The sequence below is a fragment of the Oncorhynchus keta genome, chromosome 18, assembly GCF_023373465.1.
Source record: "Oncorhynchus keta strain PuntledgeMale-10-30-2019 chromosome 18, Oket_V2, whole genome shotgun sequence".
Lineage (NCBI taxonomy): Eukaryota > Metazoa > Chordata > Actinopteri > Salmoniformes > Salmonidae > Oncorhynchus > Oncorhynchus keta.
Window position 1 is genome coordinate 676653 of NC_068438.1, and position 26618 is coordinate 703270.

Genomic DNA, 26618 nt, shown 5'->3' on the forward strand with positions numbered 1-26618 from the left:
CAATGAGTACATGGGTGGAGTTGAACTTCACAACCTACAGGTTTCAAGATACCATATCTCCATCAGGTCTAAGAAGTGGTGGTGGCCCATCTTTGCATGATCTCGCAACAGTGCACTCGTAAACAGCCATTTATTTTACAGAGATGTTATGGGAGGGACCATCAATCTGCTCACCTTCTCATGGATCGTGGGCCATCGTGGATCATGGATCGTGGGTCTCTTATGCAAAAGTTTGTCACAAAACCTCAGAGCCACGAAAGGAAATCTCTACTGGCTGCTACTATTGAAGATCATGCAAGATATGACAAACGCTTCTCACTGGCCATTCAACACGATGCACCGGTTCCATAGATGTTGTCATTGTGACAAACGCACTACATATGCATGTGAGAAATGCAAAGCGCCACTGCAGATTGAGTGCTTCAAGATATACCATGGACAGTAGAAAAGCAGATAAGAGCGAATGGGGGGAAAAGGGCTGAAAAAGCCAATATAAGAAAAATAGAAAAGTCAATAAAGGGTAGAAGCAGTACAACTGACTCTAGAAAGAAAAGTCGGAAGAAAAATGGAAAAAGACAATCAAAATGACTGAAATGTTTTTGGAAAAGAGGATCAATTAATTCAAGACATACTGTATTACAGTATTTGACTGATCGTAGTTCAAAATAGTGATGCACAAACTAATCGTGCACTTGGTTCTGAGGCCTACTGTAATGCAAACATTTAAAAAAATATATATATATTGTACACATGTATGTGTATAATATATATATTTAATTTTTTATGTTATTTTGTTCAGTGTAGGCCTCTACTTGAATGCATGTTCTACAGGCTACCTCTATCCTAAATGTTATCTTAATGTTCAATGTGAATGAATGACACGACTGCTATACAGTTGTTAGTGGAAGTTGCACTAAAATGTCACAATGACAATGTTACAATGAATATTGCACTAAAGTACAAGTTCAAATGTTACAATATTAATGTTTCAATACATGTTGCACTAAAGTAACAATGTTGATGGTTGTTGATTTTTGCTTTTGCTCTCAGTATTCATATCGGTGTCATAAAAGGGTTTTCGATATGTAAAATAGTCACACTAGAATGTGATGGGACATTCAAGTAGCAATGTTGGGGACTGCCAGTGACAGAGTTTTAAATGCGTTAATAAATTGGCTGGGATATATAAGCATTTTCATGACTGCATAGGAGAAATATGTTAATTCAGTATACATCACATTATCCCTCCGGTCACAATTGTGACCGACCATAAAACACACTTTTTTTTACCTACTTTTCCATCAAAACTATTTAAAAAAATGATGATTGATTACTTCAAAGGCATACTAATGACACAAGATTTGGATATTGTCATGTCTGGGAAGAATTCGGGATTAAACGGGATTAAATGGGTTAAACTAAATCCCTGGAAAAAGGCTGCTAATCAGCCTAATAAAATAGTGATGATTGGCATGACTTTATTCCAGTAGGAAAACCAAAAGAAACTTGGGGCCTTGGAAAGGAAATGAGCTGGCTGTTTTTACAGCTGCATGGATTGTACATATTTGCTTCAACTGACAAGCCAGCTAAGGGTAAGTACCTTCTTGAGGAAGGGTGGGCAGCTGGATGAGTCGAGCAACAGGCCTGACATAGGTTCTGTCCTAAGCTTGGATCTCTGCTGTCATTCACTTTCGCGTCTGCTCCAGGGATAACTGACTTGACATATCCAACTTGCCAGAGTGCCCTAGGATACTGATCATCACAACGGTCCCAACTACAAGGTCTTCCTTATCCTCAAATCAAATGTCTCAAATTTAAAAATAAAGTTACATACACATGGTTAGACCATTTCATTTAAGTCATCAACTGATGTCTCTTATGAATCCAGTGCTGTGCATCTAAACAGAAACCCAGCCTAAAAAGGTGGGGTTTCAGGTGTCTCTAACTCCGCTGTCCTTTATTTGTTCCACATAGCACAGTTTTGACTGGGCTGAGCGGGAACTGTACTTCCTCAGTGGTAGGGAGGCGAGCAGGCCAGAGGTGAGATGATAGCAGATGAGAGAGAGGTTAGCAGATGTTAATGCAAGTGTAGCGAAATGCTTGCGCTTCTAGTTCCGACCATGCAGTAATATCTAACAAGTAATATAACCTAACAATTTCACAACAACTACCTTATACACACAAGTGTAAATTAATGACTATGAATATGTACATAAAAATATATAAATGAGTGATGAATGGCATAGGCAAGATGCAGTAGATGTTATAGTACAGTTTATACATATGAGATGAGCAGTGAAAACATTATGAAGTAGCATTGTTTAAAGTTTATACATATCAAGAGGCAAGATGAGTAGATGGTAGCGTACAGTATATACATGAAAAAAACTGAAAAGGCTTCAAACATAAAGATATAAAACTGTATTTTTTATGAAGAATCAGCACCCTTGGGACACAATTTGGAGCGACATTTATTGATATTTCAAACTTTTAACAAATCAAAAACTGAAAATTGTCCGCAAAATTACAGCTTAAGTTAATACTTTGTAGCGCCACCTTTTTGCTGCGATTACAGCTGTAAGTCGCTTGGGGTATGTCTCTATCAGTTTTGCACATCGAGAGACTGACATTTTTTCCCATTCCTCCTTGCAAAACAGCTCGAGCTCAGTGAGGTTGGATGGAGAGCATTTGTGAACAGCAGTTTTCAGTTCTTTCCACAGATTCTCGATTGGATTCAGGTCTGGACTTTGAATTGGCCATTCTAACACTTGGATATGTTTATTTCTGAACCATTCCATTGTAGATTTTGCTTTATGTTTTGGATCATTGTCTTGTTGGAAGACAAATCTCCGTCCCAGTCTTTTGCAGACTCCATCAGGTTTTCTTCCAGAATGGTCCTGTATTTGGCTCCATCCATCTTCCCATCAATTTTAACCATCTTCCCTGTCCCTGCTGAAGCAAAGCAGGCCCCAACCATGATGCTGCCACCACCATGTTTGACAGTGGGGATGGTGTGTTCAGGGTGATGAGCTGTGCTACTTTTACGCCAAACATAACGTTTTGCATTGTTGCCAAAAAGTTAAATTTTGGTTTCATCTGACCAGAGCACCTTCTTCCACATGTTTGGTGTGTCTCCCAGGTGACTTGTGGCAAACTTTAAACAACACTTTTTATGGATATCTTTAAGAAATGGCTTTCTTCTTGCCACTCTTCCATAAAGGCCAGATTTGTGCAATATACGACTGATTGTTGTCCTATGGACAGAGTCTCCCACCTCAGCTGTAGATCTCTGCAGATCATCCAGAGTGATCATGGGCCTCTTGGCTGCATCTCTGATCAGTCTTCTCCTTGTATGAGCTGAAAGTTTAGAGGGACGGCCAGGTCTTGGTAGATTTCCAGTGGTCTGATACTCCTTCCATTTCAATATTATCGCTTGCACAGTGCTCCTTGGGATGTTTAAAGCTTGGGAAATCTTTTTGTATCCAAATCCGGCTTTAAACTTCTTCACAACAGTATCTCGGACCTGCCTGGTGTGTTCCTTGTTCTTCATGATGCTCTCTGCGCTTTTAACGGACCTCTGAGACTATCACAGTGCAGGTGCATTTATACGGAGACATGATTACACACAGGTGGATTGTATTTATCATCATTAGTCATTTAGGTCAACATTGGATCATTCAGAGATCCTCACTGAACTTCTGGAGAGAGTTTGCTGCACTGAAAGTAAAGGGGCTGAATAATTTTGCACGCCCAATTTTTCAGTTTTTGATTTGTTAAAAAAGTTTGAAATATCCAATAAATGTCGTTCCACTTCATGATTGTGTCCCACTTGTTGTTGATTCTTCACAAAAAAATACAGTTTTATATCTTTATGTTTGAAGCCTGAAATGTGGCAAAAGGTCGCAAAGTTCAAGGGGGCCGAATACTTTCGCAAGGCACTGTACATATGAGATGAGTAATGTAGGGTATGTACACATATAAAGTGGCTAGTGATAAATTGATTACATACATTTTTCCATTATTAAAGTGGCTGGAGTTGAGTCAGTATGTTGGCAGCAGCCACTCAATGTTAGTGATGGCTGTTTAACAGTCTGATGGCCTTGAGATAGAAGCTGTTTTTCAGTCTCGTTCCCGGCTTTGATGCACCTGTACTGACCTCGCCTTCTGGATGATAGCAGGGTGTACAGGCAGTGGCTCGGGTGGTTGTTGTCCTTGATGATCTTTTTGGCCTTCCTGTGACATCGGGTGGTGTAGGTGTCCTGGAGGGCAGGTAGTTTGCACCCGGTGATGCGTTGTGCAGACCTCACTACCCTCTGGAGAGCCTTCCGCTTATGGGCGGCTCCCTCTGCTGTTTCCTGAAGTCCATGATCATCTCCTTTGATTTGTTGACATTGAGTGTGAGGTTATCTTCCTGACACCACATTCCGAGGGCCCTCACCACCTCCCTGTAGGCCGTCTCATTGTTGTTTATGTGTAGCTCCGGCGCCGCCCCAAACAGCAAGCAATGCAGGTTTAGAAGACATTATGGCGGGCTTGAAGTGTGGGTAAGTATTTCCGTGTGAAGCAGTGCCAGAAATGGTCGGCTAGATCCTGGCTGTGTCTCCATCTTTCGTGACTAAGCAGTTCAGACTCAGTTCAGACTGGTTTCAGACTGGGTAGACCACCTGTGGTAGTGACTAGTCTGGCCGCCCCATGAGAAGAGTTAGGAGTGATTGGATCTGGATCTGCGATGTCTGACGACACATATCCTTGGAGTTTAAGATCCCTTCTATATCAATTAGGACAGTCCTCAGCACCTCTTCGGAGATTGTCTGCGCACCAAAGGTAGTTTGCAGGGCAGTCTTGATGGATCTGATCTCCCTCTTCCAGCTTCCTCCAAAGTGTGGTGCACTTTGTGGGTTGAAGGGGAAGTGAATCTTCTGACTGGCTAACTGCTCCTGAAGCTGTCGGTGGAGAGTCATGAAGGCCCCTTGTAGCTCTCTCCCCTCCCTTGAGATATGTTCCTTGATCAGACAGGATCTCAAAGGGTTTTCCTCTTCAAGCGATGAAGCGTCTCAATGCCATTAGCAACGAATCGGAATCCATGTTTGTCAGTAGATCCACGTGTACAGCCCGGGTGGTCATGCACTTAAAGATGATACCCAATCTCTTTTCATTACTTCCAAAGCAGTTCACGCCTGTAGGCAGGTCAGTCATCCTAGGCACATCTGGCTGACCACTTCCTGCATTCGGTCCAGCCAAGCTGAAAACGGTGAATGGCTGCCCCCCCTCTCAGAAAACCAGAACATTCGACTTAACTCCTCAAACACCCTCTCTGGGCCCGGGTGCCTCAGCTGCTCATCATATTTCTTGATCAGCAACCTGTTGAGCGGATGACCTGGGTCCAGAACCACTGGGTGAAGATTGTCAGGGCCCAGCTGGTCACGCCTCCAAAGCCGACCTCCAAGACGAATCAGTCTGGTGTCGTTATCATACTCCGGGCCCAGCGTCACCAGATCAATCAATCAATCAATCAAATGTATTTATAAAGCCCTTCTTACATCAGCTGATGTCACAAAGCGCTGTACAGGAACACAGCCTAAAACCCCAAACAGCAAGCAATACTAGAAGCACGGTGGCTCGGAAAAAGTCTCTGGAAAGGACAGAACCTAGGAAGAAACCTAGAGAGGAACCAGTCTATGAGACGTGGCCAGTACTCTTCTGGCTGTGCCGGATGGAGATTATAACAGAACATGGCAAAGATGTTCAAATGTTCATAGATGACCAGCAGGGTCAAATAATAATAATCACGGTGGTTGTCGAGGGTGCAATAGGTAAGCACCTCAGGAGTAAATGTCAGTTGGCTTTTCATAGCTGATCATTCAGAGTATCTCTACCGCTCCTACTGTCTCTAGAGAGTTGAAAACAGCAGGTCTGGGACAGGTAGCATGTCCGTTGAACAGGTCAGGGTTCCATAGCCGCAGGCAGAACAGTTGAAACTGGAGCAACAGCATGGCCAGGTGGACTGGGGACAGCAAGGAGTCATCAGGCCAGGTGGTCCTGGGGCATAGGGCTCAAGTCCTCCGAGAAAGAAAGAATTAGATAGCATACTTACATTCACACGGGTCACCGGATAAGACAGGAGAAATACTCCAGATATAACAGACTGACCCTAGCCCCCAACACATAAACTACTGCGGCATAAATACTGGAGGCCGAGACAGGAGGAGTCGGGAGACACTGTAGCCCCATCTGACGATACCCCTGGACAGGGCCAAACAGGCTGGATATAACCCCACCCACTTTGCCAAATCACAGCCCCCCACACCACTAGAGGGATATCTTCAAACACCAACTTACCATCCTGAGACAAGGCCGAGTATAGCCCACAAAGATCTCTGCCACTGGACAACCCAAGGGGGGGTGCCAACCCGGACATAAAGATCACGTTAGTGACTCAACCCACTCAAGTGTCGCAACCCTCCTAGGGATGGCATGGAAGAGCACCAGTAAGCCAGTGACTCAGCCCCTGTTATAGGGTTAGGCAGAGAATCCCAGTGGAGAGAGGGGAACCGGCCAGGCAGAGACAGCAAGGGCGGTTCCAGCCATTTATTATGTTCAACATAGGAGGGCCTAGCACAGGAAGCAGCTCTTTCAGTAGTTTAGTTGGAATAGGGTCCAGTATGCAGCTTGAAGGTTTAGAGACCATGATTATTTTCATCATTGTGTCAAGAGATGTAGTACTAAAATACGTGAGTGTCTGCCTTGGTCCTAGGTCCTGGCAGAGTTGTGCAGACTCAGGACAACTGAGCTTTGAAGGAATACGCAGATTTAAAGAGGAGTCTGTAATTTGCTTTCTAATAATCATGATCTTTTCCTCAAAGACGTTTATGAATTTATCACTGCTGAAGTGAAAGCCATCCTCTCTTGGGGAATGCTGCTTTTTAGTTAGCTTTGCGACCGTATCAAAAATACATTTGGGATTGTTCTTATTTTCCTCAATTAAGTTGGAAAAATAGGATGATCAAGCAGCAGTGAGGGCTCTTCGATACTACACGGTACTGGCTTTCCAAGCTAGTCGGAAGACTTCCAGTTTGGTGTGGCGCCATTTCCGTTCCAATTTTCTGGAAGCTTGCCTCAGAGCTCGGGTATTTTGTTTTATACCAGGGAGCTAGTTTCTTATGATAAATGTTTTTGGTTTTTAGGGATGCGACTGCAACTAGGATATTGCGCAAGGTTAAATTGAGTTCCTCAGTTAGGTGGTGAACTGATTTTTGTACTCTGATGTCCTTGGGTAGGCGGAGGGAGTCTGGAGGGGCATCTAGGAATCTATGGGTTGGCCGAGAATTTATAGCACGACTTTTGATAATCCTTAGTTGGGGTCTGATAAGTTTATTTGTTGCGATTGTAAACGTAATAAAATGGTGGTCCAATAGTCCAGGATTATGAGGAAAAACATTAAGATCCACAACATTTATTCCACGGAACAAAACTAGGTCCAGAGAATGACTGTGGTAGTGAGTAGGTCCGGAGACATGTTGGACAAAACCCACTGAGTTGATGAGGGCTCTGAAAGCCTTTTGGACTGGGTCTGTAAACTTTTTCATGTGAAAATATTAAAGTCACCAAAAATGATCTAATATTATCTGCCATGACTACAAGGTTGTCACGCCCTGACCATAGTTTGCTTTGTATGTTTATATGTTTTGTTTGGTCAGGGTGTGATCTGAGTGGGCATTCTATGTTGGATGTCTAGTTTGTCTGTGTCTGTGTTTGGCCTGATATGGTTGTCAATCAGAGGCAGGTGTTAGTCGTTGTCTCTGATTGGGAACCATATTTAGGTAGCCTGTTTTGTCATTGTGGGTGGTGGGTGATAGTCTATGTTAGTTGCTTCTGTCAGCACAGTTCTTATTATAGCGTCACGGTTGTTTATTGTTTTGTATTCAGTGTTCAGTGCTTTCTTTAATTAAAGTATCATCATGAACATTTTCCACGCTACATTTTGGTCCGCTTCTTACGACGTTCGTGTCAGAGGTCCAATTGGAATTCAGGGAACTCCGTGAGGAATGCTGTATATGGCCCAGGAGGCCTGTAAACAGTAGCTATACAAAGTGATTGAGTAGGCTACAGAGATGCGGGGGATATGGTCACTAGTGTAACCAGGAGGTGAGGCCTCATTTAACACAGTAAATTCATCAGGCTTAAGCCTTGTTTCAGTCAGGCCAATCACATCAAGATTATGTTCAGTGATTAGTTAATTGACTATAACTGCCTTGGAAGTGAGGGATCTAACATTAAGTAGCCCTATTTTGAGATGTGAGGTATCACAATCTCTTTCAATAATGGCAGGAATGGATGAGGTCTTCATTCCAGTGAGATTGCTAAGGGGAACACCGCCATGTTTAGTTTTGCCCAAACTAGGTCGAGGCACAGACACGATAGCTGAGCTCACTACACTGACTGTGCTAGTGGCAGACTCCACTAAGCTGGCAGACTGGCTAACATCCTGCTGCCTGGCCTGCATCCTATCTCATCGAGCCCTGTCAATGTTGGTAGCTGTCAGCTGGAAGCTCCTGTATTTCGAGCCCCTGTCAATGTTGGTAGATCGGATATTGTCAGCTGGTTATTTTTGGGCCTGTGGTCTGTCTTGAGCTCCTGTACACTCTTCATCTTTTGTGCTGGTTGGAAGATCCATGTCTGAGGCATCACTGACGTGAACACCTGGTTGGAAGTCCATGTCAGGCTGTAACACCCTGTCCTGAGACAGCTGTGGAAGTTTGTTCTCCCAAATAAGCCACACTTGGAGAAGATCTTCAGGTAGGTCAGGGTAATCCCACCCACTTTTCCAGAGCCTCGGGACCACAACCTTGGCCCGTGTGGTGTATGGGACGATGAAGCCGAGTGGATCCTACTGGCTGGCAAGGATCCGATTTATATGGTGGGTACAACTTTCTCCATGTGACCTTGCTTGTAGCCAATAGTGTCGGACAGACATTGCCATTGTAATCCAAGGGTGTGCTCTTGGGGTTCCACGCCATCCTGGATGAACCACAGCTCACTGCTCTCAGCCCTGGACTCTTGAGGTAGGTGTTCGATGGCTGCTGGAGATTGTTGGCCCACTGGCGTAGATCGAATCCTCCCTCAGCAAGAAGGTGCTTCTGCTTGTCCACCAGTTTATTGGCTGCACCTGCAGAGGGGAGGCTTTGTAGACAGTTGTCTACATAGAAATAGCGTTCTACAGAAAAGTGCAAATCTTCTTCAGGCTCACTGTGGTCGAACATATGCTTCTGGAAGGAAGCAGAGGCTACATGTCGTCCCAAAGGGAAGAACCTGCCACTCATAGACATCAGGGCAATCATCATGGTTTAGGTCTCGCCACACAAACCGGAGAAGAGGCTGGTCTTCGGGTAGAAGGTGGACTTGATGTAAAATCCCCTTTGTCACTGCTGATTTCCAGTGTTCCCTGGAAACGGAGAAGGACTCCAAACAGAGTAGCTCCCAAGTTGGGTCCGGGAAAGAGTTGTTTGTTCTAGCCCTTGCCCCTGTAGTTGAAAGAACAGTTAAAGACAACTCTGTTTTTCCCATTGTGATGGACCAAATGATGTGGAATGGACCAACCCTGGTACTCTTCGACTGTTACTGGGGATACCTTCTTAACGTGGCTGGACTCCACCAATTTGTGAACCTCTGCGTTGTATACTGCTGCTTTCTCTGGATCCTTGGACAGACGCTTCTCTGTCCCTCGCAGATGAGCCAGTACTTCTTCCACAAAAGGGGAGTGGCATACCTTTTTGAACCACATCCACTTCAACCCTGACTGTCTTCTCCAGTAGATGCATGGCTTCTACATCTTGTCTGGACTGTATGATGAGCTTGTCACTCCTGTACGGTAGCGTATCCAACTGCCAGAGCTTCTCTACGTGGCTTAAGAGGTCTGCAGATGGAGAGAAAGGGGATGTTTGAAGGCACTGTTGTGGAGTAATAAAATGATTGGCGTGACCTTATTCCAATAGAAAAACCAAAATAAAGTTGGGCTCACTCTTGGAAAGCCATTTCTACAATTACCTTCAACCTGTACCAATTCACATTTCCAATTTCCAACCCTGACATAGACTACCCTAACGGGCCATGCGTCTCAACCAATATTCAATATAGGCTAAAGATCCCAAGCAAGGCTACAGCAACTTCCAGAGAGGGTCAGGCTCTCGGTCTTTACGGTGGCCACTCTGGTTTGGTTGTGCGCGGCATAATTTTTGCTGTAACAAGTGGTCACATTATTGTTCTGGGTTCCAAGAGCAGGTCGGTGGAGATTTCTGAACATCAAGGCAGACCAGTGACTTTCTTTTTTTATCGTTCTAAAGTTGTCAAGCTTCCAATGGGCCTCTGCAGTGCACACATGTAGCCTACAGATCTTCATTATTTGCCAGAGAGAAGACAGGGATAACACCATTTGCCTACCTCTAGGCTGCTGTAGCCTACATACCTATTTGGTTTGTCATTCTCTTGTTTTTCCATGGAACCTTTGTTGTAATTAAATATAATTTTATTTAGAATTGATCAGAATAAATTTCCCTTGTAATCTCAAATTGAAAAAAGTGAGGGATCACTGCTCCCTTGCACTCCCCCAGCACTACACACCTGATTACTTGAGAAGCTAAGGCAGCTGCACTGCGCTATAAAAAAAATAGGTTTAAAACATTTGGGGTGGGATCATTCCCCCAGCTATGCTGTTAGGGAAGATAAGCAACGCAGATACGATCCTACTCTCAATTTCACAGGCATAAACATGACCACGGTAACCTCTTGGCCTTAAAGGGGCAGGTGAAAATATGTCTAATCTGTGACATTTTGGTTAAATGACTCAGGTCACAAAAAAATGAAATGAAACAATATACCACATCACTTCTTACTAGTAATATATTTGTTTTAGAAACATTACAGAGCATGCTCATCTGTTTTTTTGTGTGTAATTTCAGCAAAAATTATATTTTGGCAGGTAAATCTGATTGGCTGGCAGATTTTTTTTTTTTTTATGTTCCAAAAAGAGAAACTTTGGCCCTGGCAGTTAGCAAGTTGTGGCGCTCAAAAAGGTCAAGGCGACCATTCTTCAGTGACTGAAGAGAGGGTGAAGCAGAGACGGTGAAGGCTGGGGAACACACACACACACACGTTCTTTATTGTATATTGTTGTGTTATGTTACATGGGGCAGCTGGTGCTGGACTGTAAATGTCTAACTAATGTTTATTCAGTAACCAATTTGAAATACCATTGTTCTCTCTTAGATATATTGTATACATGGGATTAACATGTTAAATTAATAAATTATTTTTAATAATGTCAGTTTTTAAAAAATAGCATCTTAATGAAAACAAACTAATTAAGTGTCTGCAATAGAGACTGTATCTGTCTCAGAAATACACCACTTACTTTAAAAGCACTGCGAATGACCTAGACCCACGTTGGCATATCAAAACATTTTTTTAAAGTATTTTAATTTTGGGATGGTTCAGTTTTGGAAAGTTGAAATTACACTTCGGGACAGTACCGGGAGGGTGAGTGGAAAAAGTTGAGAGCCCTGGCCACAGAGGTCAACTAGCTAGCTAGGCAGCTGTTTAGCTTTCTAGCACATTCATTCATTTGTTTGTAAACAATTAACAAGCCAGTTAGCTACCACATGTTCTTGTCAAACTTTCAACAGCGTAGCTAGCAACAACAAGATACGCTGAATAACAGTCTAAAAACCACTTGAGGGCAAATAAATCAGATTTGACCATTCAGACACAAGTCACATGGCCAGGAATCAGATTTGTATCGGACTTCAAACCACCTTTGTGGCTTGAAATATCTGATTCCATGTGCTTTTTGGCTGTTCAGACTGCAGGAAAAAGAAAAGATTCAAATCAGATATGCAAATAAATAGGATTTGAGTCACTTCAAACTGCCAATGTGAACAAGGCTTTAGAGATCAGATTGCATTGTTGCCTCAGCTTCAGGCTTAGCTCAAGTTGCTCTCTACACTGCACAACTACATCATAGCCAGTATTACTCAACAGCAATGTTATATTTTCCATTCTCATTTTATTCTGAAGTAGTGTTTTAAAATATCAAACCATTTAATTTCAAAACATGTGTGTGATAATCATGTCAGAGTAGTTGGTATTGAAGAAAAGTTGGAGGAACATCAATGCAGACCAAGGGAGTATCTGTGAATGCATGTCTTATAATCATTGTCTTCAATTGCAAGAGGATAAATGCCAAAGTGCATAGAAAAGTAACTGTTGCATTGATTTAGCTGGAAGTTTAGGCGCAGGACAAAAACTGAAGAGATTTAGAAGACGTGGGCGACACAGCATCTGAAAGAGAGACAGATGTTTTAATAGTAGTACTTTACATTGGCAGCCACTAAATCAATATTCAACACATTACAGCATTTTGAAAAGTACACAACGTAACGCTCAAACAGAGCCTATGCATCACATTTTATGTACACACTACTACAGTAATTTTATAACATTAATCAAGGTAACAATAAACATACACAAATCCTTTAGCACATCCAAAAGGTCCAAATGGCAGTTCTGCTGACAGACAGACAGCACGGCAGACCCCGCTGTAGTTTGAGCATCCCCATGGAATTGGAAATGCAGCTGCTTCATTTACATCACCTGTCATTTAAAAAACAGGATGTTTTATTTGCCTTTGTATAATTTTAAGTATCTTCATTTGATTAAATTACCTTTCACACGTTCATGAAATGCAGGTACAGTATTATAAATAGTTTCTTAGATGTTTATAGCAATTACGCATTTATCACCAGAGAAAATGTATCGAGCAGCAATTTTACAGTATTGTAACAGTTTAAAGACTTGCAAATGATGGTCTGTGGTAAAACTAAATAGCAAAATATCACTCAAACAGCTAGATGAGTCAATAATAATGTTAGTAATACTGACCTTGTCTGTTTCACAAGAGGGTAGTTTAAGACTTACATGCGATGGCCAAGAAAGCGAGGAGCACCAAGAGCATCGTGCAGTGATATTTCATGATGATTTGCTGATGTTGACTGTTCTTTAGAAGAGTTGCAATGTGACAGTTTCTCTCAGGATTTGTCTATTCTTTGCAATCAGTCCCAGTTAACTTAATAAGACTAGTAGTCATGAGTCAGAGCTTGTGCTTCAAATAAGGAGGGGGAAAAACTGACCTGGAACATGGGGACCAGTGGGAAGTACACATTGGAATTGAATCAAATCATGTGTAATTACATTAGCCTACTCTTAGATCAGCCCTTCTTGTTCTTGTCTGAATAATGTTAGAGCTACTAGTGAAAGAAAAAATAGATTCCGCCCGATGTAAGACTTATGCCTCCCCACTTAATTTAAACACTCAAGGAACCAATCAGGGATGCATGACAATCATCTAAACTCCCTCATTCCATTCCTTTCATCTGCACTGATTAAAAAATATTGGATAGGTGAAAGCAATGTGGTGTGGGCCCCTATCCTACTTGGCATATGCTTTTCCCAGTCCTGTTTTTTCAGGTCAATGTAGAAGGAGGGAAATTGAAAAGAAGGTACAGTAGATACCTCTACCCCCAACACTCAGTCCTGGTTCAGGTACGGATGAAATCAATGTATCATTGTCTCCATATCCTGGATCTAACAGGACAGATGGGTGAAAGCAAGGGGTTGCATTAACTTTCACAAATCCACTATAAGCCTACCAGATTTTACCTTAGGGAAAGGAGCAAGGAAGTATGCATTTTCAAAGTATTCAGAGGGGGTCACATAAATATTTTGTCTCTGATGTTGTTCGAACACTAAAACGCTAGAGGGCGGTAAACGTAACACTCTGTGCCTCATATCAGAAAGCCTTGCGGTTACAACCCCGTCCAGTAGGTGGCGATAACGCACCACTCAGCTGGTTGAACCACTATTAAAGAATACATTTCGAATCTAATATGGCTGCGCCCATGGTATGGATGTCAAGTATGCACACGGTTGATTATGTCGCCATTGTTCAGTCATTTCAAACAGACTGCAAATGATGTAAATTTAACAATAGTCGACCAGCGACGTTCAACGTCTCTGCCCCCATCTACAAGTTCTCGACACTGGATAATCTGCATCATGGAACCAGGCATTATCAGACACAGTCAAAGGATGCAACGTTCGTTGTGAGTGGCGAGCTGCATGGTCAATGTTACTGTACGTTATGTCCTTCACAATAGAAACTTGGCATTGTCTGTCTTCTGAAAACCTCGAATAAGGAGTTTACACTCAATTATCATCCAAAATGTACCCTTCAAAAGCAGCAGTTGAAGTGATCCAGTTGGGTCGTATTTCCTATGGGCGTGCATTACAGGTACAGCAACTCTATGTTAGGAGACATCTGGATTCTAAAGACAAATTGCACAATGCTCTGCTACTATGTGAACACCCGCCAGTCTATACCATAGGAATCAGACAGGCACTATACCCATTCGAAGAGGAGCAAAGACTCAAACTCCTTGGTGCTGAATTCTTTCGTAGCAACCGTGGCGGACTCATAACTTTCCATGGTCCAGGGCAGTTGGTGTGCTACCCAATACTCAACTTGGGCTGCTTCAAGAAAAGCGTGCGATGGTACGTGTGTGAGCTGGAGGGGACTGTCATCAACCTTTGCAGAAAGTATGGGATAAAAGCATCCACCTCCCCAAACACTGGGGTCTGGGTTGGATCCAACAAGATATGTGCCATAGGTAGGTTAACCTTCTAAATTAAAGATGACCCAATTTTTGCAATGTTTACAACAACAAAGCTATAATATGTCATTATTGATATTATAGTAAAAATGTTTCCTCTTTCAGGAATCCATTGTGGGAGATACATAACATCTCATGGCTTGGCACTGAACTGCAACACAGATATGGGCTGGTTTGAAAACATTGTGCCTTGTGGGATTGTAGGGAAAGGTGTCACATCCCTTAGTCAAGAACTGGGAAGAGATGTCTCTATTGAAGAATCCATCCCACTACTGCTGGAAACTTTCAGTGATCAGTTTGACTGCACACTGCATAATGGAGAATATTCTAATAATGAATAAACACTGCTTGGTAAATTTAACATGTATGTTTTCATAATCATAACATTTTGTTCTCTCTCTGTCTCACCTGTCAGCTAAGAAACTGTTTCCCAGATTGTGCTATGAGGGCGTACGTCTGCTGTTCATGTTATGGTGGGGTAAATGTGGCTCCCGAGTGGCGCAGCAGTCTAAGGCACTGCGTCTCCGTGCTAGAGGCGTCACTACCGGCCGTGATTGGGAGCCCTATAGGGCTGCGCTCAGTTAGCCCAGCGTCGTCCGGGTTTGGCCGGTGTAGGCGTCATTTTAAATACGAATTTGTGAACTGACTTGCCTAGTTTAGTAAAGGTTAAAAATAATAATAATGTAGCCGCGTGACTGAATGCTACTAGTTGGTCGTCACTAGTTACCACAGTCACGCTGGTGGCTAAACCCCGACTATTTCTCAAATGTAATAGATTTTAAAACGAACCTTAATCACACTGCTAACCTCATGCCTAACCTTAATTTAAGACCAAAAAGCTAAGTTTGATTTCACTAATTTTTACGATATAGCCAATGTTGAATTTGTGGCTGTGGTAACCGAACCCCAGTCTACTAAACAAGGACTAAGTAAGGTAGCGAACTAACTAGTTTAACATTAATAAAGACCACTTGAGTGCCAAGATAGGACAAGTGGGCCATTATGTTGCTACGCTAGGTAACTAATTATAACTACGTAGTTTACTGTTTTTCAAGTGTGATTACCACAGCCAGATGACCACTGCAGATAAGATGGCATGGGGTCATCAACAACACCATCACTCTAGCGAGTCAAGCTTAGGTAGCGTCCTAACGGTTTGTTAGATAATACATTTCTTATCTTGGCTGATGATTATATTTTAGATAGGTAGCCAAAGCAAACAGACGTCAAGACCGATAACTAGGGACGTTCTGCCCTGCCTGGCCTATTGCTCGCCTGCTAGTTTTGTAAACTAACTTTGGTTAACGTTATCTACGTAGCTAGCTAGCTTGATGTTTTGCTGCACAATATCCTGCTATGGAGAACTGGACCTAAATTGCCATGAAGGCTATTTACCAGTGGATAAGGTCAGTGAGTCACCGGTCAGTGTCATTATCAAAAAGCTAACACTTTTTATGGAAAGTGCACTGACTTGAGTTGTCAGGTGCAAAATCCTTATGTTCTTCTGCTCGGAGATCTTCTGAAATCCCTGCAGTGTGTGTTTCTTGCATATTCGTGGCAGGTAGCCTAGCAATTAAGAGCGTTCGAGCAGTAACCTTAAGGTTGCTGGTTCGAATCCCAAGCTGACTTGTTCAGAACATCTGCCAAACCCATATTGCTCTGCATAAATTACTAAAATGTAAAAAAAAGTTTTTAAAAAGTAAATGAGGGCAGGATCTGTTTGCTAACATTCCACTCCTTGTCATAATGCCAAACAGTTTGGCATATGATAAGGGGTGAAATATTAGCACAACAAGTCTGGTACCCAGGCTACAATTGTACCTATTTTTCTTATTACTAACGAAAAAGTACAGAGCCTGGCTCATGCAGCCTCTACTCCACCCCAAACACTTGCACTGCTTCCCTAGTTGAGAAAGGGTGTAAAAGCAATATATCTGTCTGACCCCTTAACTTGACTCGGACTGTCAGATGCAGCATGGAACTGTGAGAGCCCAGATCTACAGCACCAGTCAAAAGTTTGGTTACTACATGATTCCATGTGTGTTATTTGATAGTTTTGATGTCTTCACTATTATTCTACAATATAGAAAATAGTAAAATAAAGGGAAAAAAATGGGAGGAGGTGTTTCCAAACTTATGACTGGTACTGTATGTCTAGATTTAATATAATATTTTGTATCAACAAATGCTTATTTATCAAACAAGATTATATTTTTGATCAGTTCCAGTGTAGCTCAACCATAATGCTGAAGCAGTGGGTATTGTATATTTGACTCAATCAGCAAGCAAGTTAGTCTTAAATTAAGTTGTGTGTAACTGTGTTGACAAAGTCATTAAGAGAGTGCTGAATGTGTTGCTAATTTGTTTTGTTTTTTTCCCATTCAGAATCGATGGACCAGAGCTCAGATAGAGGCCCTATTGCAGGATAGGCAAGTGGAGGAGCTGAGGCTTAGGCTGTGCTGCAGGATGGCATTTGGGACGGCAGGGCTGAGGGCAGCCATGGGCGTAGGCTTTGCACTCATTAAGGATATGACAATCATCCAGTCCAAACAGGTTAATAATAGTTTCCTTCTCTGAGCAAGTTATGTTAAAGGTATAGACTCACTCAGCTATATGACATTGTGTACAGCGGAGCGACTTCCTGGTTACAGATCAACAACAACAAAATTGGAAGAGCTGAGGTCCTCTGTGGCAGTAAATCATCAACCTTGGGCTTATACAGTGCATTCGGAAAGTTTTCAGACCCCTTGACTTTTTCAACATTTTGTTAGTTTACAGCCTTATTCTAACATTGATTAAATTGCTTTTTTTCCCCTCAATCTACACAATACCCTGTAATGAAAAGGGAAAAAAATGAAATTTTTGCAAAAGTATACAAATTAAATATCACATTTTTAATAAGTGTTCAGACCCTGTACTCAGTACTTTGTTGAAGCGCCTTTGGCAATGATTACAGCCTCAAATCTTCTTGGGTATGACGCTACAAGCTTGGCACACCTGTATTTGTGGAGTTTCTCTCATTCTCTGCAGATCCTCTCAAGCTCTGTCTGGTTGGATGGGGAGCGTCGGTGCGCAGCTATTTTCACGTCTCTCCAGAGATGTTAGTCTGGGCTCTAGTTGGCCACCCAAGGACATTCAGAGACTTGTCCCAAAGCCACTCCTGCGTTGTCTTGGCTGTGTGCATAGGGTCGTTGTCTGACGGGTGTTGCAACTCAAAATTAACAAGGTGTTCCTAATGTTTGGTATACTCAGTGTGTATATGTTTTGAGTGTACAAAACATTAGGAACACTGTGTTAATATTGAGTTGCTTCCCCTTTTGCCCTCAGAACAGCCTTAATTTCTTGGGGCATGGACTCTACAAGGTGTTGAAAGCGTTCCACGTGGATGTTGGCCAATGCTTCCCACAGTTGTCAAGTTGGCTGGATGTCTTTTGGGTGGTGGATCATTCTTGATACCTACGAGAGACTTGAGTGTGAAAATCCCAGCAGTGTTGCAGTTCTTGACACAAATCGGTGTGCCTGGCACCTACTACCATACCCCGTTTAAAGGTGCTTACAGTTGAAGTATGACATTTACATACACCTTAGCCAAATACATTTAAACTCAGTTTTTCACATTTTCTGACATTTAATCCCAGTGAAAATTCCCTGTCTTAGGTCGGTTAGGATCACCACGTTATTTTAAGAATGTGAAATGTCAGAATAATAGTAGAGATTTCTTTCAGGTTTTATTTCTTTCACATTTCTATCACATTCCCAGTGGGTCAGAAGTTTACATGCACTCAATTAGTATTTGGTAGCATTGCCTTTAAATTGTTTAACTTGGGACAAATGTTTCGGGTAGCCTTCCACAAGCTTCCCACAAAAAGGTGGGTGAATTTTGGCCCCTTCCTCCTGACAGAGCTGGTGTAACTGAGTCAGGTTTGTAGGCCTCCTTGCTCGCACACGCTTTTTCAGTTCTGCCCACAAATATTCTATAGGATTGAGGTCAGGGCTTTGTGATGGCCACTCCAATTCCTTGACTTTGTTGTCCTTAAGCCATTTTGCCACAACTTTGGAAGTATGCTTGGGGTCATTGTCCATTTGGAAGACTCATTTGCGACCAAGCTTTAACTTCCTGACTGATGTTTTGAGATGTTGCTTCAATATATCCACATAATTTTCCTGCCTCATGATGCCATCTATTTTGTGTAGTGCACCAGTCCTTCCTGCAGCAGGGCACCCCCACAACATGATGCTGCTACCCCCGTACCTCACTGTTGGAATGGTGTTCTCCAAGCTTGCAAGCCTCCCCTTTTTTCCCTTTATTATGGCCAAACAGTTCTATTTTTGTTTCATCAGACCAGCGGACATTTCTCCAAAAAGTATGATCTTTGTCCCCATGTGCAGTTGCAAACTGGAGTCTGTCTTTTTATGGCGGTTTTGGAGCAGCGGCTTCTTTCCTTGTTCCTTGTCGATGTAGGGCTTGTTTTACTGTAGATATAGATACTTTTGTACCTGTTTCATCCAGCATATTCACACGGTCCTTTGCTGTTGTTCTGGGATTGATTTTCACTTTTCGCACCAAAGTACGTTCATCTCTAGGAGACAGAACGTGTCTCTTTCCTGAGCGGTATGACAGCTGCGTGGTCCCACTGTGTTTATACTTGAGTACTATTGTTTGTACAGATGAACGTGGTACCTTCAGGTGTTTGGAAATTGCGCCCAAGGATGAACCAGACTTGTGGAGGTCTACAATTGGTTTTCTGGGGTCTTGGCTGATTTCTTTTGATTTTTCCCATGATGTCAAGCAAAGAGGCACTGAGCTTGAAGGTAGGCCTTGAAATACATCCACAGGTACACCTCCAATTGACTCAAATGATGTCAATTAGCCTACCAGAAGCTTCTAAAGCCATGACATAATTTTCTGGAATTTTCCAAGCTGTTTAAAGGCACACTAAGTTGACTGAATGTAAACTTCTGACCCACTGGAATTGTGATACAGTGAAATAATCTGTCTGTAAACAATTGTTGAAAAAATTACTTGTGTCATGCACAAAGTAGATGTCCTAACCAACTTGCCAAAACTATAGTTTGTTAACAAGAAGTTTGTGGAGCGAACTGAATGTCTGTGTGTTTCGAAAGGGTCGCACCCCTCTTGCTTTCTGAATGACGTCATTACTGGTTCTATGCAAATGTTGTTGATCAGTACAATAAAATAAGGCCTACATGGAAGGGAAACAGATAGGTTTGTAAAATTCCTGGAACTTTCAGTACATTCCTCGGTTTTCCAGAAATCCTGGTTGGAGGTATGTGGATTTTTTTGCTTATTCCCTCCTGGTTCTGGGAATCCTCCAACTGGGATTTAGGTAAAACTAGGGAATTTATTTAAAATTCCAGGAATTTTGCAACCCTATCTGTAGCCCCATGAAATTAGCCTAAACAAGCTCAAGAACTCAATGTATGCACACACACTCCTATTGAATATGCATTCACCAGTATTGTGAATAGGCCTAAGCCACATCTTGATTTACCCAGTTTATCAATAGAGATTTACATTAAGATAAAATATTACTCTTTTGTAATGTAGTTCAATTGATAAAAACAAAGTCAAATTGATTGTATAATTGATTGATTAATGCATACATGGCTGTGTCTGAAAAATGTACGTACAAATTGAATTAAATAAATAGTATGAAATGATACCCAACGTTTGAACAGAGCAGTAGCTGAGTTTCTGTCTGGGTTGTCGGATTTGACATTTTGAACATCCCCTGAATGGAGTAATAAAAGGGTTTAGTATCCTGTTACTCTTTTCCTGTAGAAACATACGATGTACGGATTGGAGAGAAGGAGTGTCTTAAGTGTGATATATCTGTAATGGGAGAAATGTTGGGTTGTCTGAATTACAGCTGTACAGACCCTGTAGAGAAGCTTTAACCAAGTTTAATTCTGCCCAGAGTCTGCCTTATTTACTCTGTACAATAAGAACCTAACAGGATCAAGTGCCATTCTGTGACTTTGGCTAATATCGTTTTGGTATCGACTCGTGATGGTATCGAGTACAGTGATACAAAACCGAATGAATGAAAACTTCTGGTATTGTGACAAGGGGAAGAGCACCCACAGTTTAACAACCCACCCACCTACCAGTCTTCCTTACCTCCTATACAAAGTGAAAACATGAAGGTTAATGGGAAAACATCATTTAAAAAAAGCTATAGACATGGCATCATCATTCCATTCCTCCTCACTGCAGGGTATGTACAAATACCTGGCCAGGTCTTTCCCAGACTTTGGTAGCCGTGGCATAGTGGTTGGATATGACACGTGAGCGCAGGAAGCAATTGGTTGCTACAGTGAACGGTACTTTACCTTTTTCTTCTTTCTCCTCCGCAGATCATACCACAACTTGCGAACACGTATAACTGGCTACATATTAGAAAGTCTGATTCATATAAATTAATAAAAACATTGGCTGTAAATATCAGTGGGCCTTTAAGTTATCTAATAAAGAACTCCTCACGTATTGCTGATAGTGGCTTTGGCTTACTCTGTGATAAAGTGTATAAAGAGGTCACATTCCTGCCTGAAGTTGTGTGATGGCAAAATAGTTGTGAATACAAATGGGCTGAGTGAGGACATTGATTAGATTCTTGGCCTACTTTTAACTACACACATTTCGAGAGCCAAAATAAAAACAGGACATTTATTTTTTTAGGACGTGTATAGGCTGTTTTTCAGTTGACAAGCAGGGAACCAAATGCTTGAGATTTAGAATACAAGAAATTCGAGTTTGGAGCGGCAGGTAGCCTAGAGGTTAGAGGGGTAGGAACAATAGAATAGGCTAACATGTTTCAATGCCCATAGCATTATGAAGGAAATGGAACAATAGTACAGCCGCTTTACAAAATTATGACTGCTCTAGAATGAGTGGCCTAAAGTAACTTTAACTCTGGCTTTTTTCACACACATTAGATCAGTGACCACAATGCTAGTACAGTACTTTATTTTTATCTGGATTGAAAATGTGTAAATTCTCTATGAAAAATATTATTCCCGACCAATCCCTGTGAAGGGTATACTACAATGTGATGCTAGATCTACTCTGGATTTTCCGTTCACTTCAAATTCCAGCTCTGGCTTCATCCTTACTACAATGGTAGATATTGCTCGTCCACCTGCCGCTAACTGTAGCAGGCTTGTAACTGCATGCATGTGGCTAGTGAAACACCAAACTTTTCATTGGAACAATGCTGAAACATCAATCCATGGGCGAGTCAGTGCCACATTTTTCATTTGTGCCAAAATCAGTTATCTTGCAAATTCAGCAGGCTATGCTGTGAAATAGGCATGTTGAAGTGCTGTCTTTATTTTATTACTTATCATAATGCCATCTTTGGTGTCCTTATCAATGCATGAGTACTTTTTCCCCACTATCAATACAATCATTTGATTAAGGAACACATATGTTATTGTGCATGACGTTTCAAATGCATTCTGTCGTACATAAATGTGATAGGTATTTGAACATTTTTTTTTAACACACAACATTTGATTGATTAAATATTGAAGGCGATGATGCAATCTTTGGGAGAGGGATGGAATTGGCCATCATTTAGCCTGCACGGGAGCAGGTTCGTTCTGAAGGATTCATTGCCATAGAAATTGACCTGGCTAAAAGGTCCCCCCAAAAAAAGAGCCACTTTCGTGGTACCGTTTATACCGAGTTGAACTCAGTTGACCTAAGTTACCTCGCTAACGCCTCAAGCCACGTACTGTACATAGTATAGGGCTCTGGTTTGTATCTGTTTCATGGGGGTGGCGGTTAAAGTAAAAAAAATATTAATTTACAGACTTTCCCGGTTGACTGCAGCTGGGATGCTTTGTAAAGATATTCCTGTGTCCCCACAGAGTTTTTTTTTTTAATGGCCAGATTGTGTCGTCAGGAAAAACCTCTGGACGTACTTGTATGGCTATACAGCTGGTAAAGTCATAGTCTTTAGAGCTTTCAGATTAGGCTTAGAATTACACAAATTCAGTTCAAGTCCTTACTGTTTTGTGATTTATCCTAGCCATATGCTGTGAAGAGGCTGGGTGTTGCAGCGGATGTGATGGTCACTGCCTCTCACAACCTTAAAGAGAACAACGGATGCAAGGTATCAGACTTCTGCTTTTCATTTTACCAGGGTCACTTGAGTCAAGGCACGGAGCATACAGCATCTAGAATTCTTGTTGGTACTAAAAGCTTTTAACACTGCATTTTGTAGGAGACAGTATGCTATTTAGAGAATGTTTTGGTGAGGAAATGTTACTATGGAAGCATAAAATCTCTGAAGCATAAAATATTTTTTTCTACAAATTGGTGTGCATCTCACTTCCGTGAATATAAAGTGGCCTCCATGATTGTTGTTTGGATATTTTGGTGTTGCAGGAGCTCTCCCTTCGCCTTGCTAAGAGAGAGAGAGTGCCAAGATTGTCATGGCAACTGATCCTGATGCAGATCGTTTGGGTTTTGCAGAGCAAAAGGTGGTAGTATACCTGATACAAATGTAGCCTACTTGCTTAGAATATAATTATAAAACTGCTATTACTGAAATGCGCAGATACATTTTTTAAATTGTATTTTTTATTTATTGATCATTCGAAACATACAATATACTTGCAGTGAAGCCGCTCAACAACTAAATAATCCAACAGATTCCAATTCAGAGCGACACACAGAAGCATCCAGGGTCAATACTCTGTCAAGGGCACGTTGACCGATCTACCATCAGGCCAAAAACATGAACCCAAACCCTCCAAGATCCCCCCCCCCACAGTTCCCCAATAGCTGTCCTTCAACCATTCGAGACCCCTCACACAGTCCCCCTCAAGAATAAAAAACACAATGAATTCCATTCCCCACCCCCAAGAACCCCCCCCAATGCACCAACAACCAAGAGAATGAACTAAAGAGAAAAAAAAGAAAATATAGAAGAAAACAGCAAACAACAATGCAAGAAAATAATCAAACAAAATAATACATTTAAAACAAAGGACATCAAGGACAACTAAAATCATAACAGCAATCCAACTGAATATCTTTGTGTGCATGTCTGGCACTATTACATGTATGTGTGTGTACATGCATGTGTTTATTTGAATGAGAGTGTGTGTATATGCATGTGCACAAACACCTGCACGGCATCAGCCTCAGGCAAACCGGCATAAGTGTCATTCAAATGTTATTTTTATTATGTTTTATTTGTACTTTTATCTTTGACCAGCATTCTATCTCCCACACAGCAACTCCACTCACACTTGTCTCTATTTTCTCTATTTCTAGGGTCAATTTTAGATCAATGATATGCATTTTCAGCCATTCCTTAACCTGAGACCAGAAACAGGCTACCTGAGGGCAATACCAAAATAAATGGTCTATTGATTCTGTATCCTCACAACAAAATCTGCAGAGCTTCGATGATTTTATGCCCCAAATATTCAACATTGTTGGTGGCAAGAATTCTATATTTTAGCTGAAAAGCACGAAGTCTTGAATCTTGCGTTGTTTTATACATCACCTCAAACACCCTGTACCATGGAATCGGTACATCCAAAATCTCTTCCCAACTATTTTGCAATCTGTATGGCACAGTTGTCAACATCCTGGTCCTCAAATGAAACTGGTATACTTTCCTATTTATGCTAATTTTATTCCTCCTCCAGTTTTGATTCTTTAAATAGGGCAGACAGTTCGGTTCCCTACCTCCTCCCGCTGTCACCTGCCTCCTCCATTTTTTGGGGTAATGCTATAATCAATTGGTTGTACTCTTGGATTGAGCAGACCTTCCCATACAATTCTGATAACTCCATGAAGGACATAACTCTACCATTCCAATTTACAATATCATTTAAGAACAAAATACCCTTTTCAAACATATTTTCCATAAATACAGGTATTTTATCAAACAGCACATTTGAGTTCAGCCATAATATTTGTTGTATCTTTTCAGGGGGATGAAATTGAAATTGTAGCCAGCTCTGCAATGCTTGTTTGAAAAAGAGAGATACTTTAAAAAAAAGTCTCATTTTCAATTGATCTGCACAAAGGCAAAAAGGTCATTTTTAAACAATGGATGAGCTTTTCTTAGTAATCTACTTGAGAACCATTTAGGGTTCAAATAACACTTTTCAATGAGTGAACCTTTTAGAGAGAGGTTTAGTGCTTTTATATTTAATCATCTCAACCCACCCAATTCATATTCATTATATAGATAGGCACGTTTTATTTTGTCTGGTTTAGCGTCCCAGATAAAGTGATTTTTTTTTTGCTCATATGATTTGAAAAACAAATCAGGAGTAGGCAGCTTTATCAAATGCCTTTTCAAAACCCGCTATAAATACCATTCCTGGCTTCTTATGTTTCATGATGTTCTATTATATCTAGTAGTTGTATATTATCTCCAATGTATCATCCATGTAAAAAAAAAACTGTCTGATCAGGATGAACAATACCTGGTAAAAACCCTTTTAATTCTAAGTGCTATGCATTTCGCTAGTATTTTTGCATCACAACATTGAAGTGTAAGGGGCCTCCAGTTTTTTAGATAGACTGGGTATTTATATTTGCCATCTGGGTCTTGTTTTAATAATAGAGTAATCAGACCTTCCTGCTCAGTACCTGACAGACTACCATTTCCATAGGAGTAGTTATACTAAAAGCTCCATTGTTAGATTGTTTCATCAAAAAATACTTGATATACCTCTACTGGTATGCCATCAAGCCCTGGGGTTTTTCCAGACTGAAAGGATTTCATGGCCTCAAAGTTCTTCCTCTGTAATTTGGCCTTTCCATTTTTATATTATTTGGAAAGAATTCCTTACCATATTCTTCATTCAGTGGGAGAGGATGAGACAGAAAAGAGAACAACAAATAATTAGCTTCCTCTTTTAAAATAACATTCGGAGAATCATTGATGACTCCGTCTTCAGTAACGAGTTTCTACAAATAATTTTTGTTAGCGTTCCAGTTTTTAAGATTCAGGAAGAAATGTGTGCATTTTTCTCCATATTCCATCCAGTTTGCTTTATTTTTTGTAATAGATTACATTAGATCATTCTTGAATAAGTTCCTCAAGTTCTTTTTGTCTTTCCTCTAATTTATTTTGTATCTCTGTAGTATTGTTTTTATTGCTATCTACCTGTACTATTAGTTCATGGATTTCCCTTGTCAGTCTTGTCTCTTTTGCCAGAAATGGCTTTTTAATTATTGATGATTATTGAATGAACCCTGGATGTACATTTAAAGGTATCCCAAACAATAAGGGGATTTGCTGAACCTATATTTTACTGTAAAAATTCAGTTTTAAATTATTTTGTCATATTTTTAACTAAGTTGTCCTCCAGTAAACTTTGATAAAATTTCCATTATCCCCGTCCACGTGGAAAATATGAGTTAGGTGAATATGCCAATTAGATGATGCTCCAATCACATTCTGTCTCCTATTCAAACTTTTTAAGTACTTCAAAGTGTTGCAGAGATAACAAAGCACGAATAGGCATCCCTTGTTTGCGTTTAGCAGGAAGCAATCATTAATCATATGTCCCACCTTAATGCAATAGAAACAGAGACGCTCATTTTTCTGGCGTGCTTGATATACTGCTGGCCGACTAGGGCTAAAAGTAGGCAACTCAGTGGCTCTACTCTCAGTTTGAGCCGAAAACACGCTCACGCGTCAACACAAACTCGTCTGCCAACACAGATGCTTCTGACAGGGAGGATACTTTGTTATTTTAGGTAAACTACAATGCATTTGGGTAAGTAGTCTTTAAACTTGTTTACCCGACCAAGTGACATCTCACCTATGATCAGGCTGTGCCCGCTGTCTGCCAGTTCAGATGCGGGAGGGGTTCACCAACACAGCTGATATAACCTCG

General features: G+C 41.3%; 2 protein-coding genes across 3 annotated transcripts in view; both read left to right on the forward strand.

Annotated features, from left to right (window-relative positions):
• Nucleotides 1–13891: 13891 nt before the first annotated feature.
• On the forward strand, nt 13892–17626 carry lipt2 (lipoyl(octanoyl) transferase 2). Of its 2 annotated transcripts, none has more exons than XM_052467087.1 (3): nt 13892–14717; nt 14826–15084; nt 17106–17626. In XM_052467087.1, the coding sequence occupies exons 1-2, from the start codon at nt 14273–14275 to the stop codon at nt 15059–15061; spliced, it is 681 nt and encodes a 226-aa protein (XP_052323047.1). In that variant the 5' UTR covers nt 13892–14272; the 3' UTR covers nt 15062–15084; nt 17106–17626. The 2 variants fall into 2 exon arrangements, with proteins under 2 accessions (XP_052323047.1, XP_035647303.1); XM_035791410.2 differs by having other exon boundaries at nt 14826–15071.
• The window catches only part of rhbdd1 (rhomboid domain containing 1), a 28436-nt gene continuing 18953 nt past the window's right edge, over nt 17136–26618 (forward strand). The window contains exon 1 of the mRNA XM_035791409.2: nt 17136–17273. The gene's annotated coding sequence lies outside the window, so the exon portion shown is untranslated. The remainder of the gene's footprint in view (nt 17274–26618) is intronic.

What these genes read in the sequence shown, in the direction of transcription:
- lipt2 (XM_052467087.1), top strand. Translation starts at nt 14,273, where the DNA reads ATGTACCCTTCAAAAGCAGCAGTTGAAGTGATCCAGTTGGGTCGTATT. An exon ending in CAACAAGATATGTGCCATAG is followed by an intron (nt 14,718 to 14,825) that starts GTAGGTTAACCT and finishes TTCCTCTTTCAG; the next exon opens with GAATCCATTGTGGGAGATAC.